Here is a 21801-nt window from a genome sequence, read left to right as displayed (position 1 = left end):
CTTTAATTTGTTCAGCGAATCAAATTCATCTGCTGTTGTCCTCTTTGACGGCTGTTTCCATGAAGAAACAACAGACCGATCAGAGCTAAGTAGGCGGAATTAAGAACGTCAGCTTCCCACATAGTTGGCTAACTATCTACTGTAGTTACATCAATGAAAAATAGTGACAGAAAAACCGTGACAAGCATGGGTAAGATTGACACAGCTTGTGTGACTCTACACAATACATTGATCAAAAAATGTGAAAAATGTTAGTTGCTCCAAGTAAACGCTACCGCAGCTTCAGTGGTACGTCACCTGTCAACCACAAATCAGTTCATTTGAACATAGTGTTCAGCTGAATAAATGAAATGAAATTGTATGTCAGTTCAGTCTGATGATCAGGCTTGAGTTTTGTTTTAGAACTACAGGAGGCAGCTTCACCCTAGGTCTTAGGGAACTGTTCCAGAAGATTCCTGTTTATACTCAGAGTACGATTAAATCCATGTGCTGTGTCGGAAGATTTAAACAAGTTGTGTGATCAGGCAAAAGTGAGCATAATCCACTGAAAATGTGGAGGGTGCTTTTGCATTTGCAATTTGCACATATCACTTTGGTTTTTTTAAATCAGTTATTCACACCAATCAGCCTTTTTGCCTGCGGCCAAGCTTGGCAGCCAAAAGCAAGCCTGTTTGATCACAGGTACAGGTTGGGTCGCGAGTCTCACATTAACCGGTCAGATCAGAGCTGATTTATATAGTGACACATGCAAGTACTGTAAAAGATCCGTTCTGATACTGAGATGTACGGGTACACATTTGCAGGTTTGAAAAACTGGACCCTTGTTTTGACTCTCTCCTCATCACAGCTCAAGATGCATAGTTCACTGTCTTTATTTAATTATCTGTCCACACTGTAAAACAGAACCCTTCTGCTAATTCTCTTCAATACACACATATTCTTCACCACAGTCTGACAAACACAAAGAGCTGCAAATGTAATGAGCTCTTAAATGGAGGATAATTAATTGGATCATCTTCATCCTTATGAAGCAAAAAATCAGTGTTAGCACACAAAAATTTATTTTAATTAACTTTTTTATATCATTTATACAGAGGCAGGGAAAAGTGAAAACTAAAAGTGGCTCATGCTCTGAGCTTCTCTCTTCCAACTTTTTAAATCAAGATTTAATTGTGGAATTTATTAAATTTTACTTTAAAAACAGAATGTTTTGGTTTGATTAAATGTTGCTTATTAACTCATATTTCAGATGGTACACTAATTATTTTAGTCAGTTTAGGATAGCTCTTAATTACTTCACAAATTATCAGATGTAAATTACTGTTCAGAAAACTCTCCCAGATCATGCATTTGATGACATTTCATCTGAGAATTTAAACTCATTTGCTGAAAAGTATTGCATTCACAAGTTGTCTATAAAAACCTAGAAAGCAAACATGGAGGTTGTGAAACGTTACAGAAGCCCTCTGTAGCCACCGAAGGAGAAAACACTGTGATCTTACGTTGTAATTATGGATTCTTGGTACCCATGATTTAGCTTCTCATAATTAAGAGACAGAGATAATTGTAATAAGGTAAAGATCTCCAAATTACAAGATCGCGTCATTCTATCTCTTTCTCACACACACACCCGTACCTAATCTTTCATGTTGGTTCAGTTCTTAACCCCATTATTTTTCTCCTTCCCCATGCCGCTCTCCCTCAGACCAGCAGGCTACCAGCTTCACTATAGCTAACGTTAAAAGTCCTTTTTCCCCCTCCTCCTACTGTCAGATGATATGTATGTCCAGATCCGTGTGAATATAAAACACATTTGAAATAAAATTTGTGTGGTTCTCACTAAGGAAGATATTTCATCAGTATTTTCATCGGTTACACGAATAATGATTGGTTACATCGTAAACTTGGTTCTCTGAGTGAAGAGCTTATCTCTCCATATGTTATGGGCAATGATCCCCCTGCAGTCAGGGTATGTAGATACTTCTGTAAGACACACGGTCTTGCCGTATAGGTTGCCTATAAAACACCTGTGCTGGCATGGCACTGCAGATTTCATAGGAACCTATCTCCGAGCTGTCTAAAAAGAGGAGAGATGGTCTCTTCACTCAGAGAACCAAGGTTAAAATGTAACCAGTCATCATATCAAGACTGAAGTTTGAGCGACTGCTAAAGAAGAAAGGCCCTTGTATTGCAAAAAAATTGCGAATACAAACCATATAATCGCTAGGTGTACAGCTGGAGCTGATGATTCATGATTGCCTCTTTCTCCTCTCATTTGTTGTCAGATCTCTACTGTCTACTGACCAATAAAAAAAGACAAAAGTGACCAAAAAAGAAAACAAGAAAATGTTCACATTTTCCATTTTAAGGAAGCACATTGTGATCCTGAAAGAAAAGAAAAGGAAATGTTACCTCTTAAATAAGATCTCATATCTGTACCTCCATCCATGGCTGTGGCACAGCTGGGTGTTCAAGGACAAGCCTCTGCTGTCAGCTGTGTAATCATATGACTATAATAGAACCTGTCAAAAAAAATAGTTCATCTAATCACTGACTGTGTTGGATTATCTCTCTGCAACAAGTGTTAAGTCTCTGCAGGTTGATTTTCATATAACTGAGACCAGTGGAAACACCTTTGGAAAGGATCAGCAGGAATGTGGACAGAGGAACAGAGTTTATAGTTCATACGTTCAAACATGGACAACCCTTCTAAAAGCTGAAACCAGTTTGTGGTACCAATTATCCATGTTGGCCAGACTGGGGGATAAAACTGGCCTGTTTGAGGCAAGAATCAATACTCAGAAGTGTTATCAGTTTAATAGCAGTGGTGGTGTGCCAGTGACTCCTCTGATAAGGTTGTAATGTAGCTGTAGTCCAAACAGCAGCTAAATGGACTGAACAAGCGGCTGTTTGTGTCTGTCGGCTGAGAGTCGGATCGTATCTCCAAAACAAAGAGCAGCAGAGAGACAGCAAACAGAGAGAGAGGAGAGAATGGAAGTTTTAATCAATGCTGCTCAATACGGAGGCGGGGAGGGGATAGAGAGGTACAGATATCAGGGATGTGAAAGGTATGGGAATAAAGAGAGGGAATGGAGGAACAAGGACTTCTGTACTGCTCACAGACGACCCCAAAAAATGGAACTCTCAGACTGGTGTAGCCCTGATCCAGCACCATCACAAACTCCCATTTGAGTCCCTCAGCATCCCAAGCAATTTTTTTGTAGGAAACATAATGCTGAACAGATTGTTTTTTATCAGCATAATTGGGAAATACTGTGCATTCAGTAGCATCATGCAGCACCGTTCTGTGGGGGTGTTTTTCAGCGGCAGGGACGGGGAGACTGGTCAGGGCTGAGGGAAAGCTGAACAGAGCAAAGTACAGAAAGATGATTAATGAAAACCTGGTACAGAGCGCTCGGGACCTCAGACTGGGCCGAAGGTTCACCTCCCAACAGGACAATGATACTAAGCACACAGCCAAGACAACGCAGGAGCGGCTTGGGGACAACTCTGGGAATGTCCTTGAATGTTCCAGCCAGAGCCCTGACTTGAACCCAATTGAACATCTCTGGAGGGACCTGAATATGGTTGTCTACCGACAGTCCCCATCCGACCTGACAGAGGAAATGTGAGAATATTCAAGAATATGCACTATATGCATAATGTCAACTGAAATGTTAAATGTATTAAAACTAGAGTTTGACGCAAGGCACCTCTACTGGTGCTGGTAAAAGAAGTAACAGTAGAACAATGTAAAAATTCTAGATTACCAGTAAAACTCTGCATATATTAGTAATTAAAATATCAAAAGTAAGTATCACATAATACAGGCATTGGGGTCAGGCATTATTATGTAATCTTATTTTATAGAAACCAGAGACACCTTTTACATTCCACCGCAGATATAGAAAATATCTATTAGTGGGGCTTTATTCAATATTTAAGCTAAAATGTAGATGTAAACCTTGTTACTGTGTTTTTTATACGGTGAGATTTAAATAATTAAAGGAATTATATTTTGTGAATAGCTGATGTTTATTTTGCGTAGTGAACAACACAAAATAAAAGATCATTTAAAAAAATATTTTTACATATCTACAAGTAAATGAACCTTTCTTCAAATGCTAATACACTTGGGTTACAGGTAGGTTTTCCTTCTGATGACTCCTCCATGTGGACCCTGTTTGTGCAGCAATGCTGCAAAGTGGAGTGGTTCAATACCACTCCGGTGACAGCTAAATCTTCCTGTAGCTCCTCTGCATTCATATTGGAGTTTGCCTTTCTGTCCAGCAGACATGCAGTTTTATCTGAAAGTTTTCCTGGCCTCCCAGGTCCTGCCTTGACCTCCACAGCTCCCCTTAACTGCCACTTTGTGATGACATTTGAGTACAGTGGAAATTTCAAGATGGAAACACTTTGATACCTTTTTACTGGCCCACCTGCTTTGTTGCATCAGTTAGCTTCATTTTCAATCTTCAGTAAGTTGCTTAGAGGAGCCCATGGTTGTTGAGTTTTGAGTTGTTGAATTTATCATCCCAGAGAAAATCAGAATTTTGAATCCTTTATTCTTTTTGTGAAAATGTAAAAAAAGGGAGATTCTAGACCACAGCGGACCAGGTCCTTATCAAAAAAATTTGTAGCTAAAGACAAATGACCAAATCAAGGCGCATACCCCTGATCCACTGATGATGTATCACAATGTAATAAAATGTAATTTATGAAAATGTACTCACAAAAATACAAATTAAACAATTAATATACAATATTTACTGACACAGCTTTGATACTAAAGTACTGTATAATGGCTGTCATATGAAGGTGAGCCGCAGCCTCATCAGCCCCATCACTTTCCATAGCAAGCTACAATAGTTCATGTTAGTTGGAAATTAAAGTGAATTACAGTGATGAATGTTACAGCCACACTTGTCCACTGTGGAGAGCAAGCCACAGTTAGGGGAATTCTGCTCTCCTGTCATCACTGGAACCGATGGAGCAGGCTGATTAGGAGATGGGTGTTTTAGAGACAAAGTTGGGCCCAGCACTGTGGCCTTGTTGTCCCAGGAAAGGAGACAGGAGATTTGGGTTTATTAAATTCATACTTTTCAGGCCACTGTCTCTGATGAGGAGCAGCCACATTTTACTTTTGAAGAACAGTGGGTCCCAATCATTTTTGATGACGACACCAGCTGGACAGGAAATACCTGTCAGACGACCCCCTCCCTGCTAAAGTCTACACCATGGTGTCTTCTGTAAGGATCAAATACATCCTAAATGTGATGCTGTCAGAGGCAGGTCAACAGCAGCTTCAACTAATGTCCATGAAGACTTTCCTTTTCTATTTCTCAAGTATACCAAAGAAATAAATTATTAATGGTTAATATTAAACCTGGTAGATATGTGCATTTCTTTACTGGTCTATAAAATTAACATATTTGTAAATTTTTAACAACGATTTAAAAAAATATCTTTACTTTGTAATTAAAAAAGAAAAAATACTCCACTCAACAATAACAACAGGCTACATTAGACATCTTGGTATCAATATTTAAACCAACTTGTCAGAATTTTTGTTTGTCACTTTCACACCACTTCTTAAAGTAGAAAAGAAGACTGAATCCTCTGGAACAACTTACCAATCGCAGGAACTGGATGAATTGTGGCAGTTTGGTTATGGAAAAACTTGGTTTCAGTTCAGGCTGGTCCTGTGTGGAACATGGCATACTGTACATTCTAAACAAGTCTGCACTAAATCTGTATTGTCAGTGTGTTTTCTATAGGGAGCAGAAAAGATATAAAATGACAAAATGGTGAGGGGTAGATGGAAAGGAGGGGAAGAAGAAAAAAGGGAGAGAGGAAGGAAGGACATAAAGAGTGAATGAAAAGCATGGATTAATAATAGCAAAAAACAAGTAAATGGGAAAAGCACAGAGAACTGGGGAAAACAATGACAAGCGAAGTAGAAAGGGAAAATAAAATGACAAGGGAAAAAAATAGGGACAGGGTGGAAGCTATGCATATGACTATGAGTGACAGAAATGCAGGAATAGGGAAGAGATGAGACAGAGTGTAGGAGGGATAGGCAGTAAGACCGAAGGAAACTGAGACAAAAGAGGATAGCAGAAAGAAACAAAGACAGACTTACATATGGAGGTTTTAGTAGGAGTTAAAGGGCTCCATCGGTACTTGAATCAATAGTAGGAGCAGCAGTTAGATTAGGAATGCAAACAACAGTTGTAGCAGTACCTTCTAGCAGTGTTGACAGTAAGAGGATGGGAAACTTAGGAAAAAAAGCTACCATAGTTTAAATTCACAATTGCAGGCAGGCAGATTCAGGCAAAACAAAAGGGCTGCAACGCTACGACTAAGATACACAATAGACAGTGTAGCAAATGACTAGGCTACAGCAGGTCTACAGTGTAAACACTTTGGATAATGGGGTAATGAGAATCATGTCTGCAGGAAGGTCCAAGGTCAGGTGACTGGCAAAGGCAGGAATGCGATGAGGACAAGTGGTGGGCGGTAGAAGAGGAGCAGGGTCTGAAGTGATGGTGGATGTTAGTGGAGGGATAAACCAGATTCATTTAATGATTTCTCAATCAAATGATGATACATGTTGCTAAGTAATGAGAAAGCTTTTCATAAAAATTGTCTCTCATATATAGATTAAATGAAGACAGAGCACTCTGAAGGCTGAATCATGATTCTAACACGGGCCACAGTAGAGGCTTTGGCAAAAGTGAGGAAAATGACATTGGCAGAAGCAGTGAGAGAGGTTGTACGTGACTAGTTAGAGGAAAGCCGAGAGAACATTTTTTCTTTGAAAGAATCTGAAGAGTAAATCAACCAACTGACCAATCTATGAAAAGGTTTTGATTGTATTTCCCTTCATGGGAATCAGAAGTGAAATGGATAGATATGGATGTCTATAGACTTCTACAGAAAAAAGTTGTGAAAAATATAGTGGTTTTTGATCAGGACCTGGTGTAATGTGGTCTGGATGTGAGAAAAGCAATGATATCTCCCTTTTGGCATTTTCACGAGTAGAATAAAGGTGTCTCTGAATCGCTGAATCTGAAAGTGGTGTTAAGGCTTTACCTGAATTGTCTAACACGCTTTCACAACAGTAAGAACTGCAAAAAATGAAGAATCAGTTGCTCAGCACTGTAGGTTAAGTTAACTGCCTAATCGGAAGCTGCAAATCAGAACTTCAGCTTTGTCTCTTGAGGAAAGTCAGACATCACAGAGAACCGTGCATCCTGTTCGTTTATCTTGTGCATGTCAGTCGTTGGCAGAGCGGTCTGTCAATCCCACCTAACCCGGTAAATATGATATGTGATTGGACTTTACTTCAGCAGAGAGCAAAAAATAGGTTAAGAGCAAATGTCCCTGCCTCCAGCGTCCCGACTTTAAAAAAAATATTTTAGACTGTTTGTTTTGGAGTTTAGGACCAGAGCTGTGAGACAACACTGCTAGAAATCACGTGACTTTGCAAGCTTGCAACTGTGTGGCCAGATCTCTGAAAGGGTGTTGTAAACTCAGTTTTGAAAGTACAGTCTGCAATACAGGTGCAAATTTACATCAAAATAAAGATGTGCCCTTTCGAAAAAACTCCAGTTTCAACGTTTCATTACATTTTGCCCAACATGTGCATCAGTTTTCAGATCACCTTTTACAAGGTTTCATAACTTGAAAACAAACTCATACACCGGGAGAACAGTGACAGATTTGAAACTCTTAAAACGTGTTGGAGAAACACTGTAAACATTGTGCTGCAGTTGTGAATAAAGAAAACTCAAATATAATAATAATGTTTGCTGACATTTCAAATTTTTTTTTTAGTCTATCAAAACATAATGCAAGCCCTCAAAACTGAGTTTTAATCTTACAAAACCTTTTTAGAGATTAGATTTTAAGCTTTCAAACACTGATATTCAACCTTTTTTTCAGTTTCAAAATATGACGATATTCTTCTGATACCTTACAAGTCCCAACAAGTTAACGAAGTTCTGAGTGTTTTACGAGTGGAAGGGTGAACACACTTTTGCACATGCCACAATTACTGTTTAATTTTTTTGCGATTTTAAAGATCATAAAATAAAAAGGTAACAGTGCATTAAGATCTGAAGAAAGGCTTATTTTTAATGTCTGTTTGCTGCAGGGGTTGGATTTACTCATTTTCACTTCAAAAATCAACAAAATATGTCATTTTCCCAGGGGTGCCAAGACTTACTTGTTCGCTGCTGTGCTTCTTGAGCAGAGGAGATATTCTTTGATAAAGCATTAAAAAAAAATAGTCTAATTTGAAATTCATTACATATTTAATTTAATGTAATTTTTTGACATCATTTACATTCTGTTCATGACTTATTATTACAAAGTCATATTACTTTAGCTAAAATTTTATCTTCAGATTATGTAAGGACAAATACACAAGTCTGGTTGAGGGACAAATACAAATGATAATTTTCAAGTTTTTTGAGTGAGTTTTTTGTCCAAAATGTTAAATTTAACGTGGTGAGACAAAAAACAAACAAGAACAAAGGTTTTATTTATTTTTTTCAGAATGGTCCAGATACATACACATGACTTTAGTTGAAGAATCATCCACATACTGTACAGCATGTTGAAGGTGAAAATGTGTTTGCATGAATAAAAACGTATTTGTGTGTGTGTTTGTGTGTGTGTGTGTGTGTGTGTGTGTGTGTGTGTGTGTGTGTGTGTGTGTGTGTGTGTGTGTGTGTGTGTGTGTGTGTGTTTGTGTGTGTGGTGTTGCAACAGCAGGTAGCTAGTTTTTTTCTGTTCCTTGAAAAGGATTTTCATCTGCTGAGAAAAAGAACAGGAAGAAACAGAAACTTCTGATTCCACAGGGAGAGAGAAGGGACAAAGTCTCATCAGTAGAATCTACAATGGTTGTTCCTGGCTGTTATTAAGCAGAACACCTTGTGCAGATGACACAAGGACTTCATGTTTTGTATCAGCATGTACATTCTGGGAAGATGCACACAGGGAACTGAATATAAACAAAACACAAACCAGGAACGGTGACTGTAAATAAACAAGATGTCTCTGTTATCACACAACTGTCTGGAACACAAAATAAAACATATTCAGATCATAGAAAGATGATAAAGTTGGTAAGGTAAAGGTCACGGTTTCATATAAAGTCACCACCTACAGAACAATTCCACTCACACATACTGTGTCTGATCACGGGCTCACAAGCCCGTCCCCCTCCTCCTCCTTCCCCTCAGTATTCTGGTGGCAGCAGCAGGGAGCGCTGCCAGCGCCTATCGATCAGACATTTAGCTGAATGTTCTCATCGAACAGCTGGCTGCTGCAGATGAGACGCACGTGGAGAGACTGGGAAACAGTCTTTCACATACACGCACAACACATAGAGAGTGAGAGAGAAAAAGAGTGAGAGGAGGAAGTGGAGCAAGAAAATAAATGAGACTCCTGTATGAAGGCAGAAAGAGGGAACTGCTATTTCTGACCATTAATACACAATTAACTACCAGCAATTCACTAATACACAAGTATTTGGACTCCCAGATATGAAAGTGAATTGGCCGTTCATCTGCTGTAATACCCTCTACTTTTTTGGAGAGGCTTTTAAGATGTTGGACCTGCTGCAGGGATTTCTTCCTACTGAGCCACAAGAGCATTAGTGAGGTCAAACACTGATGTTGGGTGATAAGGTCTGACTCACAGTTTGTGGTCCAGTTCATCCAAAAGGTGTTGGATGGAGTTGAGGTCAGGGCTTTGTGCTGGCCAGTAAAGCTCTACCACACCAAAGTGGGAAACCATTTCATTATGGAGCTGGTTTTGTGCACGGGGGCATTGTCTTGTTGAAATGGGGAACGGCCTTCTTCAAAGTGCTGACAAAAAGTTGGAAGAATACTAATGTCTAAAATATCATTGTATGCTGTTGCATTAAAATTCCCCTTCATTGGAACTAAGGGTCCCAAATGAGGAAAAAACAGAAATTGACCAAAAGGACACAAAAGTATGTGGACAGGGTGTCTGCATACTGTCTGTTTGGCAATGTAGTGTATTTATTTGATTCATTATTATGCCTGCTCCTTTTGCCTTTTGTCTGATTTTCCCGCCTACCTGTTGCCAACCACTGCCCCATGCCCTGACTTTACCTATTGCTTGTCCCTGCCTGCTTTTGTCTGCTGAGCCTGAAGAAAAATTAACTGTGTTGTGCTTTTATCTGTGTCTCTGAGTCGTGCATTTGAGTCTTCCCAATCCTGAGTCGCGACGGTACACTCTGGCAAATATGGATTCAGCCAATTCAAGTCCCGTACACAAAGAGCTCTCAGATCAAACCGATGCCATTCACTAAGATGAGCAGCAATTCTCCTCGCTATCTGGAGGTCTGCAGGATATTTCCATTCGCAAAGAGTGCATTCTGGGGTCTATCAATGAGCAGATTCAGCAACTCACCGTTCAGAATTAGCCTCTTCCTGAAGCGTCTCCAGCCCCCATTCATACTGCTGTGGTTTCCACCTCTGAACACTGCCTATTGTGACCTGAATGGTACTCTGGAGAGCTGGGAGTCTGCAGATCATTCCTGGCCCAGTGTTCACTTGTCTTCGAGCTCCAGCTTTCGTTGTTTCCCACTGAATGAGCCAGAGTTGCTCATTTGTCATCTCCCTGCTTACCAGCCGAGCTAGACTCTGGGGAACCACAGAGTGGGACAGGCAGTCTCCAATCAGTGCACTGGTGAAGTAGTTCACGTGTGAACTAAGTATGTCGTTCAACCACACTGCCCTGGGAGAGAGGCAGCGAGGGGTCTTCTGAATCTGTGCCAGGGAGAAAGAAGAGTAACAGATTACTCCATTAAATTCTGGAAAGTAGCAGCTGAAAGTAAGTGGAATCAACATGCCTTGTATGACGCCAATTATCATGGGTAAGCTGATTATGTAAAAAATGAACTGGCGAGAGAACCTGACAAGTAATTACGCTCGACATCTGCACTGATGGCCCCCTCCAAGAGCAGTACAGAGAGAGAGAGCAGCCCAGCAGCCTCCAGTCTCATCCACATCTCTCCTGCTGCTCGTTCCACTCCTATGGTGCCTCCATGGTCTGCCATACCTCCTGCTGCCATTTCCCGACCCTCTAACGACATCTCAGAACCCATGTAGATGGGCCACACCACACTCACCCCATAGGAGTGACATCATCGGCACCAAGGTAATTTCTGCCTGTACTGTCGCTAGTCTGGCCACTTCTTCAGTTCCTGTCCAGTAAATGCCCAGGCTCATCAGTATCCGGAATAGTGCTGGTGATTTGACCCCTTAAAACCGTTACACCCTCCCATCCTTTTCAATACGCCCAGCTAATTTTTTCCAGGAGAGGTGCATGCAGTGGTGGTGCTCCTTGACAGCGGATGCCAACTTCGTGAACAAGGGACTGGTGGTCCAATTTAGGGGCTGGTTCAGAGCCGTTGCCCTAACCTGTTGAGGTGAGTGCTCTAGATGGACATCAGCTATGCCAATACTCATTACACCTTTTTCCCTGCTGTGAGCACGTCAGGTCACCACGATGAAACCATTAACTTTCATGTCATTGACTCTATACAGTTAGCACTCATTTTGGTTAGGCAGACATAACCCATATGTTGACTCAACCACAGGGGTCATCTTGGGTGGAGACAACACTGCCATGCTGTCTGTTTAAAGCTGGCTACATCACTTTATCCAGACAACTCTGAGTCTTCTGAATTCCCCAATCTGTCGAATGTCCCCTTAGAATACATTGATGTTAAGGAAGTATTTAACAAAGCCCGAAAGCCCTGTCTGGCCCTGAGACCAAGGCTAGGGAGAAGTACATTGGTGAATCCTTGGCAGCAGGAATCATCTGTCCGTCCTCCTCCCCAGCTGGGGCCAAATTCTTCTTCATGGAAAAGGATAAGACTCCATTACTGTGCATTGATTTCCATGGACTGAACAACATCACTGTAAAGAACAGGTACCCCCTCCCAACTGTTACAAGGTCCCACTGTGTTCGTTAAACTGGACTTGAGAAATGTATATCACTTGGTCTGCATCCGGGAGAGGGAAGAGTAGAAAACAGCCTTAAATACACCCAGTCATCACTATGAATATTTGGTCATGCCCATTGGTCTCACCAATGCTCCTGCTGTTTTTCAGGCTCTGGTCAATGATTTTCTCTGTGACATGCTAATTAAGTTTGTCTTAAGGGAAAAGGAGCATACCCAGCATGTGCGGACTGTTCTCCAAAGGATTCTAAAGAACCAACTCTTTTTAATGGCTTAGAAGTATGAGTTTTTTTGTGTCCACCGTGTCCTTTTTTGGGTTTGTAGACTCTGAAGGCAACATCCAGATGAATCCCTCCAAGTTTAAAGTGGTAGTTGACTGGCCTACCCCTGGTTCCTGCAAGCAACTTCAGCGCTTCAACACGGTTCACCCGGGACTAGAGGTATGTAGCGGCCCCTTTACTTTCCTCCTCCTGGTGTAGCAACCACAATTAGACAGCTAGCCAAACTACATTCACAAAAGGCATTAGAGTCAGGATGTAACGTTCAAGCTCCAAATATTTAATGCAGACTCAATGTGCATGACGATGTGAAAATGAAGTGAAACTGAAAGGATAGAATACAGCATAAGTACTGTAATGATTGCTGTACAAAGGTAAGTATCTAACTGCAAGATTATGATCAGCTCTGTACTAAATCCTATGTAATGATGATTAATAAAAGCCTCAAAACCAAATTAATACAAATTAAACAGTTACATAAACACAGAACTTGCAAGGATGAAGGCTATGTTAAATATCAATAGCTAATCAATGAAGAAACCAACATGGCTGAGTTAAATGCTAGCATAGTAACAATACCTTGAAAAGTTATGTTTACAGTACGACTTTCACAAAAGTCTCATTAATACACATTTTTTAACTGCTTATTGATAGATTCCAACTGACAGGTAGTGCTTTTGAATGGCACAACTGCAGGATGGCAGCAGATGAACTTTGGCTGAAATCTAACCTCTTGTGGCCTACAAGTGCTTTCTTTTCCTACCAGGCTTTTCAGGAACTTAAAAGTCAGTTCACCTCAGCTCCCATCCTCACCATTCCGCAACCCAGGCATCAGTTTGTGGTCCTGGTGGATGCCTCCAATGTCTCCCTAAAGTCCACCAGAAACTCCAACCTTGCACCTTCTTCCCCCGCAAGCTCTCTTCAGCTAAAAGAAACTACGACATTTGGAATCGGGAGCTGTTAGCTTGTGAGCTAGCCTTGGAGGAGTGAAGTCAATAGCAGAGCAGCTCTTTACGGTCTGGAGGGATCACAAGAACCTGGACTGTCCTGCACTGCTAAACATTTCAACTCCCACCAGGCTAGATGGGCTCTGTTCTTCAACTGGTTCAACTTTGTCCTCTCCTACCATCTGGGCTTCAAAAACATAAAGCCCATTACGCTGTCCTGTCAGTTCCAGTCCAATGCCAAGCCAGAAAACATCATCTCAGCATCCTGCATTCTGGGAACAGTCACCTGGGGAATCAATCTGCTCCCAGCACAAGGTTTCTCATCAAGCCCCAACCCCACTCCTGCAGCAGCTTCCTATCCCTCAATGCCCCAGTCCCACATCTCTCTAAACTTCAGCATGGGTTTGCCACCATCTGACTGTAGTACAATCATCCTCGCAGTTGTAGACCGGTTTTCCAAGCTCACAAATTTCCTGCCTCTATGTAAATAACCTGCTTAAGAAACTGCTGAACTTATGTTACAGCATGTCTCCCACTTGCATGGCCTCCTGAGAGGCCTGGTCTCAGACTGGTGGCCCCAGTTCACCTCTTCTCTCTGGAAGGTATTTTGCAGCCTCCTGGGAGCTTTTGTCAGTATCTCCTCCAGGTTCCACCCCAGACCAACAGCCAAATGGAGCGGCTCAATCAGGAACTGGAGACAGTGCTGGTACAAGCAACTCCTATGAGGGAGTGAGCATACAATAATCTTCCTTGTTCCTCCATCGGTCTGTCCCTATTCCAGTGTGCCTATGGCTACTAACCTCCGCTCTTTCCAAACCAGGAGAAAGGGGTCAGTGTGCCCTCACACAAAATAAATAAACAAAACTTTTTTCTCCTTTAACAGTTACAGTTCTCTTGGAGATATGACAATGTGAAAATGGTTAAAACTCAATAAAATATGTATGTGTATGATTTGTAAATATGATATGTGGTGGTATAATTTGTATTATGAAGTAATTTCAAAATTATTTGATTGTTCAGATTAACTGATACAAAGAAATGTAGCTTTATCTTATTTTTTTCAAAATTACTATCGTTGAGAGTCCAACATATGTATAAGCTCAATATTTTCATTTTTTAAATTTTCATTTGTTAAAGAAGATACTCATGTCCACACAGGGCTGGCTTGTGGCATAAGTGACATATGAAGTTGCCTATGGCACAGAATGTCAGTAGGGGGTCCCACAAGAGCGGAATATGCCACTAACATCATTTTATTACTCAGGGTTACATTATCAATAAAAAAACTGCCTTTATATTACAATAATAAACATACTTAGCCCCCTGGGGTTGATGAGAACCATGTGATGTGCAATTGTGCTTCACTCAGCCCAAGTCCGGGACATAACACTAACTGATTGATGGCAAATGCTAGATTGGATCAGCTGGAGGGACACTTCAATTATTATTAACTCAAATTATTTCATAATAAAAAGGTCCAAGCCTTCAGGTGCACAAGGATGAAAGTTGAGAAATGAAGAGGAGGAAAAGAAAGCCTAATATAGAGGTATGTCACCTTTTGTTACTTTAGAATGTCCTTTTTGTGTGTAGTGGCTGGCTAGCTGAATAGTGATAAAACTACTGGTAGATAATGATGCTACAACAGCTGCTAGACTCAGATAGAGAGAGAAGGATATGAATCTGAATGGCAAGCCAGCAGTGGTGAAAGAAGTATTCAGATCCTTTACTGAAGTAAAAGTACCAACACAGCAATGTAAAAAATACTCCACTACAAGTCAAATTCCTACATGAAACATCCTACTCCTACTTAAATGTAGTTAAGTTATGAAAGTAAAAGAACTGGTTTGGTCCCTCTGACTGATATATTATTATATCTGACATTATTAGATTATTAACACTGAAGTATCAGTGTGTAGCAGCATGTTACTGTTGTAGCTCCTTGAGGTGGAGCTAGCTTGAACATCTTTATATACAGTATAATATACAGGGACACCAGATAAATCTTAGGGGTTGTGAGATAATTAATGGAAGAGGAAAGAAGAAAAAACAAAGTTCTGATGCACAAATCTATTTTCAGATTTTGGACTTTTTCTCTCTTATTTGATTTTTGGTGAGATATTGGATCATTAGAACATTTATTTAAATGAAATCATGTGAGAAGTTTAGAGGGAAAAATCACTGTTTGGAGCTGGAGCTGTTAACAACTCATAGACATCTGAAATATGACCCTGACTACACACAGCTTTTTGTAAGATGTTAGAGGCCAGAAAGGTTGGAAACCACTGGTTTCATCTTTAACAATGTTTTAAAAGCTTGTTAAATTATCAATTGTGTAAAATCTTTATCTTAAAAGTAACTAGTAACTACAGCTGTCAATAAATGTAGTGAAGTATAAAGTCCAGTATTTCCCTCTGAAATGTAGTAGAGTAGAAAGTAGTGGTTGAGTGGAGGAATAAAGTAGCATAAAATGGAAATACTCAGTATTCTCAATCTCACCTATTGTACCAAAATGGTTAGAGCCTGCCCCGTGTCCACATAGAGATGATAAAAGACGAACCTGTCCACTCACCAGGAGCTTGTCCTCTGTTAAATCCGGAGCCCTTAGAGAGGATTATCAGCTACACAACACCAACAAAAGGCAACATCAACTTCAACAAGATCAACAGGAGAAGGCAGAAGAAGGCCAACCGCCAACAGAAGACATCACAGAGGAGCAAATTACTGATGATTTGCTCTGCAAGTAACAAAGAAACACTGACAGACAGAGAGACAGAGATAAGTCAGAGTGAGACAGCTGTAGTCAGCAAGTGGAGTGATGGAGAGGAAACTAATGCCAACTTCCCTTCAGCTTAGTGTGTGTGACCCCCAGGTCAGATCTATAATGGAAGATCCTCTCCTCCATCTCACTGCTCTGCCCTTCGCACAGGTACTGACGCACACACAAATACACGCACACACTTAAAATAAAAGAACCTGCATGCTGTTACAGAGACACAAATCACATAACACACACAAAAAAATGTGTGTGTGTGTGTGTGTGTGTGTGTGTGTGTGTGTGTGTGTGTGTGTGTGTGTGTGTGTGTGTGTGTGTGTGTGTGGCCAGAAAAACTTTGAGCACCACTGGTCAAAATTTATGTTACTGTGAATACCTAAGCGAGTACAAGATGTCCAAAAGGCTGTTTTAAGATGACACAATTATTTAATATTTAAAGCAAGATTACTTTTTAATTTCCAGTTCTAAATAAACAGTTTCTAAATAAAAAAAAGGAAAAGGGCCCGACACAAAAGTTTCCACCCTGCATGGTCAGTATTTAGTAACATCCCCTTTGGCAAGTAACACAGCTTGTAAACACTTTTTGTAGCAGCTAAAAGTCTTAAAATTCTTGTTTCGGGGATTTTCACCCATTTTTCCTGCAAAAAGCTTTTAGTTCTGTGAGATTCTTGGGCCTTCTTGCTTGCACTGTTCTTTTGAGGTCTATCCACAGATTTTCAATTATGTTTAGATCGGGGGACTGTGAGGGCCGTGGCGAAACAATAGCTTGTGCCTCTTGAGGTAGTCCACTGTGGATTTTAAGGTGTGTTTAGGATCATTATCCTGTTGTAGAAGCCATTTTCTTTCCATCTTCAGCTTTTTTACAGACGGGGTGATGTTTGCTCTCAGAATTTGATTGTATTTATTGAATCCATTCTTCCCTCTACCAGTGAAATGTTCCTTGTGCCACTGGCTGAAACAAAAGCCCAAAGCATGATTGATCCACCCCTGTGTTTAACGGTTAGGGAGGTGTTAGTTTCATAAAAATTCTCCACCCTTTTTCTCCAAACACACCTTTGCCTATTGTTGCCAGAAAGTTCTATTTAAACTTCATGAGTCCAAAGGACTTGTTTCCGAAATGCATCAGGCTTGTTTAGATTGACTTCTGACGCTAAATTTTGTCGGGAGGACAAAGGAAAGGTTTTCTTCTGATTACTGTTCCATGAAGGTCATATTTGTGCAGATGTCACTGCACCATAGAACAGTGCACCACCACTCCAGAGTCTGCTAAATCTTCCTGGGGGTCTTTTGCAGTCGGTCGGGGGTTTTCATTTGCCTTTCTAGAAAGCTTCGAGCAGTTCTCTCAGAAAGTTTTCTGGTATGCCAGACCTCAACTTCCTCAACTCAAGCGTTCCTGTTAACTGCCATTTCTTAATTACAGTACAAACTGAGGAAACGGCTACCTGAGAAAGCTTTCCTATCTTCTTAAGGCACGTCAACGATAAACCCTCCATATACTCAAAAGTTAGTCACGTAGGTCCACAAGGTTCTGTGCTTGGACCTGTTCTATTCACCATATTTATGTTTCCTTTTGGCAATATTATTGGGAAACATTCCATAAACTTCCATTGCTATGCTGATGATACCCAGTTGTATTTGTCAATGAAGCCTGGTGAAACCAATCAGTTAGCTAAACTTCAAGCTTGCCTTAAGGACATAAAGACCTGGATGACCAGCAAATTTCTGCTTTTAAACTCAGACAAAACTGAAGTTATTCTGCTTGGCCCCCAACACCTCAGAAAACACCTTATCTAATCTAATCTAATCTAATCTAATCTAATCTAATGATAAAGTTACTCTGGATGGCTTTGCCCTGGCCTCCAACACCAGGAATCTTGGACTTCTCTTTGATCGGTATATGTCATTTAAGTCTCACATAAAACAAACTTCAAGGACTGCCTTTTTTCACCTACGTAACATTGCAAAAATCAGACACATCCTTTCTCATAAAGATGCCGAAAAACTAGTCCATGCTTTTGTTACCTCTAGGCTGGATTATTGTAATTCCTTATTATCAGGCTCTCCCAACAAATCTTTAAATACTCTCCAGCTGATCCAGAATGCTGCAGCGCGAGTACTGACAGGAACTAGGAAAAGAGATCACATTTCTCCTGTGTTTCTCCTGCATTGGCTCCCTGTAAATTCCAGAATAGAATTTAAAATCCTCCCCCTCACCTAGAAAGCCCTTAATGGTCAGGCACCATCAGATCTGAAAGAGCTCATGGTAACTATTACCCCCGTAGAACACTGCGCTCCCAGAACGCAGGCTTGATTGTGCTTCCTAGAGTCTCCAAAAGTACAATAGGAGGCAGAGCCTTCAGTTATCAGGCTCCTCTACTGTGGAACCATTTTCCAGTTTTGGTCCAGGAGGCAGACACCCTCTCTACATTTAAGAGTAGGCTTAAAACCTTTTGACAAAGCTTACAGTTTGGGCTGGCTCAGGCTTGTCTGGAACCATCCCCTAGTTATGCTGCTGTAGGCCTACACTGCCGGGCTCCTCTCCCCGCCTCTTCCTCTCCATCTGCACGCATTCATATGGCATCAGTGCTCGTTACTAACTTGACTTCTTCTCTCTCCCCTAGTTTTGTACTTTCTCGTCTCTCTCCTCTCTCCTCTCTCCTCTCTCGTCTTGTCGTTTTCTGCAGGAATTTTTGCCCTGGTGCTAGAGAGTCTGGATCTGTGACTGCAAACCACCTACTGCCCCAATGATCCTGCTCAACACCCACTGCTTCAAATATTATGATTCTCATTATTAATATATTAAGTTTTATTAGTACTATTATTCATCCTATTATTATAAATACTTCTTTTTTTATTAGTCTCATTATTGTTACACATTTTTATGTTATACTGTCTCCTTTTTTCATTCTAAATTTGTATAAAACAAAACATAATACACTAATCTTACTTAAAATGTTGAAAAGAATGTTTCACCTTTATTGATCGAATAAGTTCGGATCTACACCTGAAAAAGACTAAAAACTGTTTAAAAAGAGGAACTGTCATTTCTTTTATATTCTTCTCATCTTTGATCTTTATACACAATCCACATACAACCAATCATGTGGAGTAAGTACACCACAAGTATGTTTTCGGCTAAAACTGAGATTTCCTGCTGTAATTCTTGCTATTACATTAGTTCTATCTGTGCAATTACTTCTTGTACTGCTAATACTACTGCAAATCCTTGTACTTCACTGACCTTTTTACCCCTGCCTGTCCCTCCTGGAGTTCTGCAAATTATTTAATCTCTGAGCTCATCAACGTTTTGTTTCTTGTATTTTCAGATTTTCGATGAAAGAGTAACCATTTATTATTTTGGAAGTGCTGGAGACAAAACTCAAGCAGCGAGACAAGTCTTGTCTTTGCCTTCATTTTGTGTTCAGAGCTGGATGTGAAGCAGGAAGCAGGGTGGCAGGGTGCGTTTGGTGAACAAGCCTTATCTAATCTCCTCTGATCTGGGTTCATCTGCAGATCAATGTGGATTAAGCTTTTACATGTTGGAAGATTAGCTCTCACAGCTTTTAAAGTTCAAATGAGCCCCTGGCTGCATCACAGATACAGTACAGCCAGTAATGAATCCTGCGTGGAACATATGGAGGGGAAAACGAGGGATGTAAAGTGTGGAGAATCGACCTGAAAGCAAATGAAAAGATATGCCGCGTTCCTGCAGCCATTACAGCAACAGCAGCACGACGTCTCACTAATATGAAGATTTAATGGGGAGCCTGAGGCTGCATATTGTCATGTGGTAAAGAAAGCATGAAAAAGAACATGAGGAAAAAGAGAGAGAAAGACATTGATGGAGTGAAGTAGACGGGCAGGATGAAACTAAATCTAAAAGACACAGAAATAGCCAACGGGAGACATCTTGCAACAGATTCCTTAAGTAACAAAGGCAATCAATGGGAAATAAAGTTTTGAGTCTTAAGGTTTACATTTACTTCATTATTTTATGGTATTTATGGTCAGCACTTTTTCAGTAAGAGCCACTCAGTGTGATAGCATTATTATTATTATTAATTACCTTTCTATATGGTAGTCTTCATTGTCAGAGGTGGAGTCTTCCTCTGTCCGGGGGTCAAGGGACAGGAAATGATGCAGTTACCGCATTAGGTGTCCCCAAACCAGCCACAAACTGTAACTCCTAATTAAATCCTACTCTAATCTATATCTTTATTTTGGATGAAATGACTACATGTATTGTGAAATGTGTCACTCATAGTGACAAACGAACAGATAATTATCATACTACTCTGCAATTCTCCTCGGTTCCACAGTGCATTTTAGCATCTTTAAGCCAGTTGTTTTGGTTTTATGGCCCACAGCTTTAACTGTCTTGGTTCACTCTCACCTCCTCTCACCAGCATTGCATCTGTTTTCAGCAAAAGGCTCTGATAAACCCACTGTACACAGGCTGCCCAGCACACAGGGGGCACACTGTATCACAAGTCAGCTCATCTCTTTTTCCACTCTCACTTGCCAGCTTCCTTTGACGGCCTGCTATTTTACAGTATATATCTTTAATAGTTTTACAGTGTTATCCTGCTTCCAACCAGCAACACACAGAATACAAACTGGGTCAGATGATGACACAACAGAGATATATATTCAACTATACCATTACTAAATGGAGACTGGGAGCAACGTTGGCAAGCAGTGTTAACACTACTGGCAGTGTAGACCCTGTTAATGTAGCACCTACAAAAGCACCCAGGGGTGCGGTTACTGCTAAAGCAACCATCTATAATGTTAACAATTACATCAGTCAAGATGACTATTGGTTGTCCCAAAACTTCCTCTCCACTCCATTGCAGAAAATCTGAATTGACAGGTCATAACTAGTGATGGATGTTTGCAACAGACAAAGGCAATTCTACCGTTCACCTTTGTCTAAAGAAATTTAGCTAACCCGGAGGTTTGTTTAAAGCCTGCCTGATCATCTGACTACTCATGTTTGTTGACCTCTTTTTTTTCGATGTCACCATATTCCCAAGTTGTAATAAACTGAATGATCCTTTAAGGCAGTCAATGAGAGTGAGTGGGCGTGTGCTGTACACTGAGCCTTTTGCAGGAAACATGGATGTCCTCATTAATGTGACAGATTGCCACAAAGTGCTAAGAGTTTCAGTTTAGTGTCAGTGTGGATTTCTTTTCTGTGTTCAATAAGGTTGGAAACTTCATAGATGATATTTTATTTTTTTTTACTGATATTTTACTTATAGCTGAAACATTGGTGTTTTTCTGTAAAAGCTGAACAGGTCTGAAGTGCTTTTTTCTGTTTTTATGGGTTCACTGTTAGACAGTCATTGTGTCTTTGCTATTTTTGTATATCTGAGTGCTGCTGTTGCTATGTTCACTGCTGTATGCTGTCGATAAAGAAATTAATTTCATAAAAACAAAACTTGTTTCAAGTCAGATAAAAATAAATGGAAAACAGCAGCATCACACTGCTTGCCACCGGGCTCACAGTCAGGTAACTAATGTACCCATTGAATTTCAATGAGTCCCTCTGAGGAGAAACATCCTGAATAACTTAGCCTCAATGACAGCTGAAATCCATTTTATTGCCCAGACTCACTTCCTACCAATCATATATGATCTGTCCTGTGATGTTTATGGCCTTGTTAAAAAGAAACATTAATCCACAACGGAGCAACAGTCCAAAAATAGAGGAAATCACAGTTTTTGCACTTTCTGCATACGTTAGGAGCAAATATGAAATATAATGACCTGAAAATAGCTGGTCAGTTTAAA

The 21801-nt window shown here is 40.5% G+C and overlaps 1 protein-coding gene across 1 annotated transcript in view; it reads right to left on the bottom strand.

Moving 5' to 3' along the window:
• The window catches only part of dcc (DCC netrin 1 receptor), a 306576-nt gene extending 295442 nt beyond the window's left edge, over positions 1–11134 (bottom strand). The window contains exons 1-2 of the mRNA XM_040158011.1: positions 11009–11134; positions 10668–10808 (exon numbers count right to left, since the gene is read on the bottom strand). Of these exons, the coding sequence (XP_040013945.1) occupies positions 10668–10808; positions 11009–11134 (267 nt within the window). The remainder of the gene's footprint in view (positions 1–10667; positions 10809–11008) is intronic.
• Between the last annotated feature and the right edge of the window lie 10667 nt (positions 11135–21801).

This window comes from Xiphias gladius, chromosome 20, assembly GCF_016859285.1.
Source record: "Xiphias gladius isolate SHS-SW01 ecotype Sanya breed wild chromosome 20, ASM1685928v1, whole genome shotgun sequence".
Classification (NCBI taxonomy): domain Eukaryota; kingdom Metazoa; phylum Chordata; class Actinopteri; order Istiophoriformes; family Xiphiidae; genus Xiphias; species Xiphias gladius.
The sequence above is the reverse complement of the archived record's forward strand: the minus strand, read 5'-3'. Positions and strand labels throughout refer to the sequence as shown.